Genomic DNA, 12005 nt, shown 5'->3' on the forward strand with positions numbered 1-12005 from the left:
TGGGGCGGGGCTGCGGAGGGTAAAAAGGAGAGTCAGTCGTCCCGATGGGATTCACCCCTCTGGGCAGAGCAGCAGGGTTCTGGCGGGGTACGAGACCCAGACCTGGACTGTGGGTCTGGGTCTGCCAGGGCCAGCGCCCAAATGGGGCTGACACGGTGCCGTGGCTTGCAGGCTCCGCACTCACGGCCCCCATGCCCCGCATCGCCCTGGGAACACGGACTCGGAGCGTGAACAGCCCGGGGAGGGCGTGACAGAGCGAAAGAATCGCCTGCCCGTGTTTCACCAGGCATCCCTCGGCGTGGCATCCCCTCGGTCGGAAGGGCATCCCCGGACTGGTGCCGTATCCGGGCCGCGGGGCGGGGGCCGCCTGCGGGGCGCTCCCGGTGCGGGACAGCCGGTCCCGCACAGCCGGTCCCGGGCGTGGGCTGACCCCTCTGGCCGCTGGGGCTCGACGGCTGCGGGCGGGGCCGACTGGGGACAGCCCCACAACTTCACCCGAAGTTTTCTGGCTGCCCCGTCCCCCTCCGTCAGGTCGCGGCCCCTCCAGCGCCGGCACCGGCGGGACGAGGCACCACAACCCCCTCCCGCGGCTCCTCGCTGCCCGGCGGGACACAGCCCCGCACCGCCGGGGCGGGGAGCGGAGGGGCCCCGGGGCGCGCCCACCGCCCATCCCCGCCCCGCCGCGCTCCGCCCGCCGCCCCCGCGCTGTGCCTGGCAGGGCGGCGGTGCCGCGGGAGCCGCTCGGTGCCGCCGCCGCCCGGGAGGGAGGTTATGTAAGGGGGGAGGGAGGCGGCGGCAGGAGGAGGAGCGGGAGGAGCAGGACGGCTCGCTGCCGCCGTGCAGCCGCAGCCAGCCGGGGCCGGGGCGGCCGCATGTGCGAAGTGGGGACGCGGCCGCCGCTGGCCGCCGAGCGCGGGGAGCCGCCCGGGGGTGCCGCCGCCGCCGAGAGGTGCCGAGACATGGGGTGAGTCCGCCGGGCCCCGGCCACGCGTGGGCACCGCGTCCCGCCCCGACCCCGCCGCAGGTGCGCTCGGCGGCCGCGGAGCGTGGGAGAGCCCCGGGAGCGCTCCCCGGAACCGGCGTTTTATAACGTAATTAATCATTGACGCCCGCCCGGGAGCGGGCTCCTGCCCGAGCCGCCGGCGGAGGGAGAGCACCGCCGGCACGTTACCGGCGGCGAAATCCCCGCTGGAGTGAGCGGGGAGGAGCTCGGGATGTCGCGGAACGGGGAGCTGGTCCGGGGACCGGGAGGTCCGGTCCATCGCCGGGAAGCTGCGGGATGTGTAGCGAGTTCATTGTCAGATGCTTCACTCGCGCTGGTTCAGCGAGAGCTCTGGCTGCTGGAGGCACGCGATAAACTTGCCTGAATTGTGCCAGTTGTTCCCTAATTTGCGTAAATATTTTCCCCCTTGTTTATTTTTTTTTAAACGTACCAGAAGTCTCTGATCGGATGTGGTGGCCTCTTGGAGAATTCAGCTTGATCTTTCCAGAAATGAGTCCGGCATTTTTCCTATCCTCTAACTTGTATGAGGGGACAAAAGCGGAGTGCTGGCATTGGGGCAGATTGTGAACTAAATATGTGGAAACAGAGGTTAAGGTTGTGCTTTTGACTTGAACTATATATAGGTTTGAGATTCTCTCGACCAATATGTCTTGGAGGTTTCCAAACCCACACATTTCATTTACTTTCTTTTTATCCTATTATGTTTTCTCACACCTTTTCCTTGCCTCTCCTCACCCCCCTGTGGCAAGGAATCGTTCTCCAGTTTTGAGCTTACTCCTGCTACTTCCAACTATCCAAATTCTCACTATAAATATGTTTATTTTTGTCGAAGGATATAATTCGAGACTGTATGGATAAATAATGAATTAAAATGTCATGCATGTGTCTGAATTTGATACCCAGGAATACTGAATAGAAACACAGGGGCAGAAGGAGAAATAAGATCTAAGTGAGCATCTCCCTGTGTTTCACTTAAGGATTACTAGGGGCTCATCTTCTTAATTATGTAAAGTTTCACTGGAAAATAAAAGAGAAACTGTCCTTGGGGTTGAAGAAAGATGCATCAAAACCTGTGTAGAGAAGCACTGCCCCACTTAGTCCAGGATGGTCAGAAACAACCATCCATGGGAAACTTGCCTCTGTCACTCTATCTGGATGTCTCTCAATGCAAATATTTTTGTTGTTGTCATTTTTAACCGTTTCCATACTGGTAGATCAGTTTAGCTGTGGCTTGGAGAGAACTTAGTGAAAGATTGCAGATGTTCTCCCTATCCCCTTCTGTTAGGCAGTTGTAGCTCTGGGCTCAGTGTGGTCCTGCTCTGCCTCTAGAGCTGTTCAGGCTGCGAAGGACTTGAAGACTTTTAAGAGCTCTGGTTGTGCTCCTGTCTGTGCTGCTCCATATTAGGTCATGCAGACTTGTACAGGGAGTAGGCACGTCCACCAGCCTGGTTCAATACCCTGATTTAATGTGTTTCACTTAAAATAAGTTATTTCAGTCTTACCCTGGTGCTTGTGAGATCAAGCTCCCAGCATCATTCATTCCCTGGGTTTCAGCGTGGGTTGTACACACTCATACACTCTGTACAGAGTGCAGACGAGGTGTTTTTTGAATATACGTTTTTTCAGTGTCTCATGTGGTTGTTTTGCCATTCACCTTTCTGATACTGAGAACTTGGAAGTGTATTTGTGATAGCGTTACTGCAGCTGTGGCTTAGCACACTTGACACAGGAGCAACCCCCCAGTCTTCCTTCTAGTTCCATCTCTGCTGGTAAATCCTTCACCTCTGCATGCTCTAGCTTTTCCTTCTGTGAAATGGGCACCTCTATACTCACCTGTCTTTGTGAAGCAGGTTGTGGTCAGAGGACAAAGCTCGGTCTTCCTTACTTGAAAGAATATATTTTGGCCCAGGAGTTCCAGTGGGATTTGCTTCCTGGGCACATTTTGGTGTCACATGTGGGGCATTTTCTCATAGAAATTGTGACAGCAACTTGATTCTTAGCTCTTAAAATAGTTACAATAACTTGATTCTTAGCTCTTAAAATATTTTTTCTTTTACTTTCTTCCTTTTTTTTTTTCCTAGGGGTGACCATTGCTAATGATTCATTTAAATGCTGCCTATGGATTTGGCAGTGACTGATGGTGCTATGAAACCTGATATAGCTACTTGAGCTCAGCAAAGCAAAGCTATTTAAATTGCTTATTAGCTGTGAACTGAGCTATTTAAACTGTTGGTTTAGTTCGACTTACTAGGCAGCAAGCTAGTTTCAAGTTTTACAAAAGTAATTTACATGTTAAAAAAACCCTGATGCCTGTAATACAGGGGATATGAAAACAATGTTCTAAAAAAGTGTCCAGGAAAAAAAAAATCTGCTTCAGTGCCCATTAAAGTCAATGTGAAGGTTCCTGCTGACTGAAAACCATTGTATATTGGTCAAGCCACTGTTAAGGGTCTCACTGGACAAATGTTTACTTTAAAGGGAACAAATATTTTCCTAAATCTCCACTTTCTTCTGCCCAGCATATCTGATAGCTGCTGTTTACCTCAATAGTCTCAGAGCTTAAACTTTAGCTATTTGAAAACCACAGTGTAACACATTTCCAGCTGTAGAAATCTTTGTCTGAAAATGCCACCTGCCTTGTCTCTTGGTGTTGCAAGCCAAAGGCTATCACAGTCAAGAAAGTGGCTCTGATGTTAGTGAGCTGTACCTACTCATCTAATAGTTTGACCTCAATTTAAGCAGTCTAAGCTAAATATACAGTTATAAAGATGCTTGAGGTTTAGGTCTTAGCTGATTTAAGGAGGTATTGGATAGCACTTCATCTGTGTTTAAATTCTTTTACTATTTTCATTTCTATAGTAACTTTGTATTTCCTTATCTCTCCATTACAAAATATTTCTTGTTATGAGGTGTGTGACAAGTATCCACTTTAGATTAGACCTGTAAATCACTTCACTTGTGCTGAAGCTGTTATTTATATTATCTGTTGGGTTAAAACTCAAATCAACGTAAATACCCTCTAGCAATAAAATTGAATGTTAGATATATTTTATAAATCATATAAAATTTAAAATTAGGCCTCTGACTGTTAGAAATTATTACAGAAAGCTGTACAACCATGTAGAAGTGTGTGCTTATACAGGTGATGAGCTAGCTCACAGCACACATTTCTTTTGGCTGACATGAGATGGCTTCCCTCTGCTGCTTCCTCATGGGCTAATGTGATAAATTAGTCCCCTCCAGCTGGGATCAGTCCATACCTCCCCCAGGTGGGCTTTGAGCCCACTAGCAGGAAGGTGGGAAAAGATGAGTTTCCAAGCCTAGATCAAGCAATGAAGTAACCTCATCTTAGGGTGACTGGACTCTTGAACAAAACTGTTCTCCGTGTAATATATTCATGGAAAGGTGCAATTGGGGGCTTTATTACTGAGGGCATGTTTAATGTTTTTATTATGCAGTGACATTTAAGAGATAAGGAAAGTCTGCCTTGCACTCTCCCCTTTGCTGTCAGCAGTAGTAATGTCCATTGGCCAATACGTGGCTTTATTTGGGCAGTAAAAGGCATGATGAGTGAGGGTGAGGGAAGAAGAAGGTGAAGGAAGCAGAAGATGTGATGAGGCTCATGTTATAGGAAGATGTTAATTTTGAAGGGTGTTCACTTTCCCGGTACCAGCAATACTTTAGAAACCATGGTGATAAGCTTTGCCTGAGAAGCTCCGTGGCAGGGAATAGTGTGTTGTAGAGGAAATTCACCTTGGCTTTCATCCAGCTCCTGCTGAAATCTGTGAGAGTCTTGCAGCAGCTCTCTTCAAAGTTTGGCCAGCCCATCTGTCTGTGAGGAAAGGAGGCATCCTGGGACCCTGGGAGTGGCACCTGCCTCTCACTGCAGTCCGAGGTCCCTCAAAGCAGCGCTGGGATGAGCATATGCCCAAACACAACTGAGTTGGTACTGTGAGCTCAGGGGCTCTTTTTTTGAGATTTTAAGGTCAGCAGCTTCAGTTCAGTTCCTAGCATAGCTGGGGGGGGGGGGGGGCAGATTATATCAGACATCATCCAACTGGTGTTCGTGTTGGTGTTGTTGAAGGAAGGGGACTGGATCTGATAGATGCTGAAGCTGTTTATCTCATGTTTTTTGAAGCAGCTGGCTGGGGGTGCTTGATTCTTCACATCCTTGGCTCCTTATGTAGGTATTCCCATTTTACAGAGTAAATATAAACAACTGCTGTTCTGATTTGGAGGTTTTGACATCTCTGTGTACAGATACAGATGTCTGTACAAAATCCAGTGGAAAAGTCAGGTCCAGAGAACTCTAGTTCTGGAGCACTGTGTTTGGTTCACTGAAATGCATGGGAAAGCTCCATTGACCTCAACAGTATACAGTCCCTTATTTAGGTTGTTTATGTGTATTTAAATAAAGTTAGAGAGGCAGGGAGCTGGGTGGGATGGGGAGAGGAAAAAAATACCAAATAGCTAGATCCTTATGATTTGTGTGTGCTTAGAGTTTTGGTGTGGTTGCATTCAAGTGAGTGAACAAACCTCTGGTAGAGTTTCATCCAAGTGACATTGTCTCCTCTCACAGTTATGTGGGGAGTTCATAGCAGTGCAGACAGATGCACATAACTGAATTTAGGCAAAAATCTGTGTGAATAATCTCTGAGTAAAGCATGGTATTGGGAGAAATTAAGGAATAAGCTAATAAAAGAGTAGCAGAAAGAAATGATGGAGGAATGACTGACATGAAAGTAGATTATACTGACAGTAGATTATAAAAATATTGTAGGGTCTGCTAGAGATAAGTTTAGCAAATGACAATAGGAAAAATCTACCAGTACCACAACTAGTTTGAGTCCTGTGCTGCAAATTTCTCTCAACATTTGCTCATATACAGTATGCTGTAGAGAGTGAACACAAAGGAAACTCAGTGCTAAGAGAGTCATCATACTCAAGTTGCTTTCAGCTGCTAACTTAATTAATTACCACTGTTAATTTGATTATCACTTGAGAAAAAATTTATAAATAAAATATTCTCCACGAAGTTGAGATGTCCCTCAAGCCCTTCTTCCTATCTGAAAAGAGAATGGTCTCCTGATAACAAGGGCATCATTTGAAATGTTAAAAAGAATTATTTGATGTTCAGTTCCTTTAAACTGAAAGTTTTTTAACTGATCCAAGATCTGACCAAGTGTCTTAAACTGTTCTTTCAAACGTATTCCCAGCGTGACTGAAACAGGCAGAGAAGGGCAGTGAGTTTGCCGAGAACCCAAGAGCAAGGGCATCATCCTGGTTTTACATCTAGATTTCCTGCAGTGCTGTGTATTCATTTTATTCATTCATTTGGCTCTATTATTGTGGTGCCTAAGATAAATAGCCTCACCATGAACATACACTTAAGGACACACAAGAATTTTGAATCAGCTGTTGGTTTTCCTGTTGACTTTGTGATAGGGTGTGTACAGAGTGGGAAGGTCCTCGCTCCTGAAGGCTGCTACATGTTCAAATCTCTGTCAGCTTTCACCTTGAATGCTGTCTATCGCCTTTGTGCACTTTGTGCACCGCAAATACAGCATGTGACTTGTTTATAGTGTGATTTGGCCATAGCTCTTTAGGATGTTAATGTGCTCAGGGAACATATTTCAACTATGTTTCTCTGATAATTCAGCAACACACTGTAAATAGCTGACGATCCTGTTATTAAACCTCAGAATGTGACAAGGGCACTGCCTTCAAACAAAGAGGAGAAGTGTGTTTAAGCTTGAGCATTAAAGAAGCACTTTTAACGGCAAGAGCAATTAGGCAGGGAACAGACAATTAGTATTAGGGAAGGTTGCTACTGTGCCACAGCCACACATCACCCAGCACAGGTTAGGGACAGTGTGAGTAGGGATTGTGTAATACATACTCATGCAAAATGTACAAGATGAGATTGGCTGATGCAGTTGATCTCTGATTATATTTTTGGTGACACATCCTAGCTGCTCTCTGCCTGTTTGCAAAAGAAATCTGCCCGCTGCTGCCGGTTTGGATGCTCTGTGCTTAGCTCATGTGTGACACGAGTAGCTGGCTGCTTACTCCTCATTGACGTAGCAATATTAGAGGCTATTGGATCCTCTTGCATCACTCTGAATTGCTTCGTAATGGGAATTTTGTCACTGGGGTCAGGATTAAAATGAAGATAATATTTTAAATAATTGATGGTCGAGGTGTTTTAGGATTTGTTTTTAAAAAAATGGATGTTGCTGGCTGACATCAGCAAGTGGGACAGCCTGCTTAGTGACTCATAGGGGAGCAGGAGGCTCTGCTGTGTAGGTGTTCTAGGATTTGTGGGCTTCATGTTGAAGACTGGCAAGACTGGGAGCTTTAGCTGCAAAACAGTGGTGGCTTCATTGTGGAGAAAGAGCGAGCAGATCTGAGACAGGGGAAAGAGGGAAAAGGGGGCCTGGTGACAGAGGTCTGAGCAGTAGTGTGTGCTGGTTACTGTGCAAAGCCTGTTTCCTTCAGTGGCATTGCATCCTCCTTTCCTGCCTCCTCCACTCACTGATCTGATTTTATTTATTTGACGTGACTTATCAAAATGCAAGATTGTAAGAATTCCTGAAGGGACAAACTGTTTCCTTTCCATCTGGAAGTTTCACTGCAGCCTACAGGATTTAGAAGCTTGAACCCTGCTGCAATTCAAAAAGAAATTTTCTGTAGAAGTTGCACTTTTTTGCCTATGCATCAAGAGGCCAGGGAGAGCCCTCCAGAGCTGGCAGTGTTGTTCCCTGTTAGCATTTTCATCATCATCATCAGCATCATAATAATAATAATTCTACAACTGTATTCTTATCAGGCAACGTTTAGTACCTCAGTGCAGCAAGATAACAAAGGCCTCTGTGGAATATGTTTAAAAATATGTAGCCAGCTTGTACGGAGTTGCTTCTGCTTGTACTGAAGATCCCTCCTTGTGGACTGTGAAATAATGTTGTACATGTACTTACTGAATAAATACTTGTTGTTTGCCTCTGATAAATACTTGTTGTTTGCCTCTCCTCAGATATGGAACTACTGTATTTTTTGGGTGGGGGGTGGAAATACAAAATTTTAATTTTGCGTGGTGTTGAAGGGAAATGTTAATTTTATATGTGGAGGTGTGACCATCTTTTTTTCAGTATTCATTACTTACTGTTTCACTCCTGGAAGAAGTGCGGGTAGTGCAACCGGAGCTGGGGAGTATTGAGCAACACTTTTGCTTTTGAAAACGTGGTACTTCAAGATGCACAGTCTCCCCTCATATTAATTGCATTGCAGTGACTGACTCAAGTTCTCCACTGTTGGTGAGTTGCTCTGTAGTCTGTAACAGCAACACTTTGTTGCCTTTGTCTCATTCCCTGCTTTTATCAGGCTTTTGTATTCCAGCTTCCCGCTATGAATCTGTTGCACACATCTAAAATGTCTTCCTGCAGTTGTTTAAGAGGGAACATGTGATGTGTTTTGTGATGTTGAAAATTGTCAATAAGAGCATTTGAAAAAAGCTGGAGAATTTCTTTGAAATGAGAAGTGTAAAATGTCCCCAGCCAGCTCTCAGGGCTGTGCTGGGGTGCTGAGCTGCTTGGAGAGTGCGTGGGAAATGTGGGGAGAGTCTGACACCTTATTAGCATTTATTTTGGAAATGGTGATGTGTAAAGAAGAGTCAGGATATCTGTTCTGGTGGGTAGTTCAGACAGTGGGACAAACTGGCAGCAATGTAGTTGTCCCCATGTTGCCCATAGCTCCAAGTCCTACAAATCACATAGATAAAATTTTTGTATGAATTGCAGATGTAAAACTTGCTCCATGCCTCAAAGTGGGACATTTGGCTTGCAGAGAGGTGATGACAATTGCCCTTGGAGGGTCCTACCTTTTGGGATAGAGCAGTTTCTGGCATGCAGGATGATCTGATGCCAATCCTGAAGGGGATGTCGTCAGTCCCTATTAACTTACTTTCTCCCAGAGCTGTCAGTTTGGATTATTCTACTGTGTCTCCATAAGCACACTTCCACTATGTACATGTCTTAACTTGCAAGTGGGATTTCTCAACTTGAGAGCCACAAGCTGGTCAATTTAATCTCATTCCACCTTTATGCAAAGGAGGAGGTCTAGCCACTTTACCCTCTCTCTTAAACACCTATTTAACATATGTGCACTTTCCTTTTTTCACAAAGTGGGAAAACCCCCACAAATCTGATTTTTTTTTTCTTTTTGGTCTTATGATGAGTCTGTACATGGTGTGGCCTGTACATAGGTGTACCTATGCACTGCCCCTCCAGGTAAAACCCTTACTTCTTAGACACTCATGTAATCCAATCCCCTGATAGCCCCAAAGCTGAAATACTCCTCCCTGACCTACCAGGAGGTTTCTACCCAGACAGGACAGTGCCACAGTGCTCATGGGCACGATGCACTTCAAGGGCCCAAGTGCTGCCCTTGGGTATTCAAGAAGGAGATAAAAGTATCTTTGGACTCTATTCATGTACATATAAAATTCAGTGATTGTCATAGTAATCCTCTCTCCTCCAGCTGGGATAGGGAGAAATTTATTCTTTTTTGAAATAATAAAGGAGATTCAGTTGCCTAAAACTTAACAGCACACAGGTGAATGAGAGCTCTCTCTTTTCATGATTATTTTTTTTGACAGCTGTTTGTTGCTTATGTAGTCCAGTACAGGAGATAGCTAATTTGAAGTTGCCTGTTGTTTATAGTGGTTATAAACTTGTATTTAAAGTATCTTCTAAAAATGCTCATTCATAAAAATCAGTCAAATTGGTTTATGGTCCTTTTCAAGAAGAAAAGAAACTGGCTTGACTGAGAACAGGGATCTGTCACTTCACTACACCCACCCAAATTCAAGGGAATTGAATTAAAAGCTTGAGTGTCTAATCTCAGTTACAATGAAATACAAAAACTGTGGAGCAAGGACCAGATCCCACGCTCCAGAGAGGGAGTTTTGGCTTGGAAGTTATTTGGGGTAGACAGGGAGGCTGCTCATCTCCTCCCAGGCAGATCCAGAAGTGTGCATGTGTCCCTGCTTCCTTGGGGAACTTGTCTTTCCCCTCTGTGTGTCTTTCACCTTCCTCTGTGCTTTGGAGCAGGGAAATGGCTGTTTGTGCACAATGTGAAATTCCACTTTGTCTTTTGGGAGATCTGAAGGACAAATAATGTCTTTAAAGTTTCTGTGTGATTCTCAAAGACATTCCCCAGACAGAAAGTTCTGAGCATCTGTTTTTTGAGACCTTCAAAACTGCATATTATGGAAGATGCATCATCTTTCAAGGACGTAATCATGTGCAGTCTGATACTCCCCAGCAATCTTTTTTGCCCTGTTTAGACTTTTCTGGGGAGAAAGGCTGTGGTTTTTGCAGAGGGCTGTAGGGACAGCTTCCTTCGTCACCTCGACCGAAGCCTGAGGTAAACACCTCTCCTGTGGTTGTGGTTACCTGCTTTTCCCTCTACAGGGAAGGTCTGTTCTGAATTTTTCAGCCTCAAAGTAATTATCCTGCATATGTATTGTTCAGATCTTCCCAAGAACTTTTCTCCATTGAGTTAGAAATTAGCATTTCAAATTCTATGGGGGAGAAGTTGCCAAAGGTTTTTATATTTTAAGCTTAGAATTTGGAATGGAATCAAAATATCTAATTCACTTTGCATTCCCTTCTTGGTCTTTCCTCCCTGCCTTATGAATTGGCATCCTTGTCCTTAGGAGGGAGGGCAATATTGTGCAACTCTGTACAGCTTCTCTTGTTAAATATCAAGGTAATGTTGCCCTGATTTGCAACACTCTTTCCAATAACTGTTGAATTAGCACAAGTGAATGAGGTTGTACTGGAAAGAGATTATGGTTGTCAACTGCTATACAGGATGACCTCTGAATTATTGGCCAGAAGAGAAAATAGACACACAACTGCTGGGAACGATTTGGGATGGTTCAGTGCTGTCTGTTATTCCATAAAAGAACAGCTGATTTCCATGAGTTAAACAGGTTGGTCCAAACTTTGCACCTTGCAGTTAAGTTACTTTTCCTCCTTTTCTTTTCTTTTTCCATCTCCTTTTGGCACTTCTTCTTCCCCTGCGGTGACATTGGAGCTGCTGCCTGGGGGGAGGACAGCCTGGCTGATGCCCAGGGTGGCAGCAGCTCCAAGCCTGGGTCAAAGTGTTGGCTTGGAGGCACATGGAAAAACACAGGGCAAGTCTGGGTTGTCTAGGGAGAAGTGGGCCACTGAAATACTCTTTTGCTGTGTTTAGGGAGAAAACTGTGTTTAGGGAGTCCTGTAATAGAGACCTTACAAATCAAATCGATTTAATTCTTAGGGTGCTAAAGTGTGAATGTGCGAAAAGCATAGTAAGAATTTCTCACCAGTTGGCACCTTATCCTCAGTGGCTGAGTGAGTACTCGATCCATTCTGCATACCAACACCAGGCACTAATTTTAGATCACAGGGACTATGAAGAGTGCAATTTCTATCTCTTGACTTGCTGTATTTTACTTATGGCAAGTAGGGGAAACTGGTGTATGAACTTTCTCCTCCAGCAAGGGAGGTGGCTGTTTCTGCTACCAAGAACTTACCTACCATGAGCATACATGCAAAACAAATTACTGCAGAATATAAAACATTATTTTTAATCCTACTTTAAAACAAATAAATGTTCAGAATTTTGTTCTGAAAATGAAGCAAAAAAATAATTTAAATTGTGTAATGTAGGTTGTTATTCTAGCATAAACATCTCTCTAGAATTTGAGCTCATTTTGCTCACATTTGTTTGGTATAAATAAGCAGTAACTCAGATCAGAAGAGGATTATGTCTCCTGCATGTATTGTCCCATTGTTAGAAGGGTGAATTCACTGCTGCATATATCTCATAAAAAGTTCAAAGCCCCACAGCAAAAGTATCAGTAAAGGATGCAGTCATAAGCATTTTGTGTTGTCTTTGGGATGTGTGTCAGTGTGATGTGCTTTACTTGCATTTGGTAAACACGCTGAGCTACCAG

The 12005-nt window shown here is 45.1% G+C and overlaps 1 protein-coding gene across 3 annotated transcripts in view; it reads left to right on the forward strand.

The window, feature by feature from the left end:
* The first annotated feature begins 857 nt into the window (after nucleotides 1–857).
* The window catches only part of HOMER2 (homer scaffold protein 2), a 58118-nt gene continuing 46970 nt past the window's right edge, over nucleotides 858–12005 (forward strand). For all 3 annotated transcript variants that reach the window (XM_027644425.1, XM_027644427.1, XM_027644428.1), the window contains exon 1: nucleotides 858–964. In XM_027644425.1, the coding sequence (XP_027500226.1) occupies nucleotides 873–964 (92 nt within the window). In that variant the 5' untranslated portion in view covers nucleotides 858–872. The remainder of the gene's footprint in view (nucleotides 965–12005) is intronic.

Source organism: Corapipo altera, unplaced genomic scaffold (assembly GCF_003945725.1).
Source record: "Corapipo altera isolate COAL_440 unplaced genomic scaffold, ASM394572v1 50, whole genome shotgun sequence".
In the NCBI taxonomy this organism is placed as follows: Eukaryota; Metazoa; Chordata; class Aves; order Passeriformes; family Pipridae; genus Corapipo; species Corapipo altera.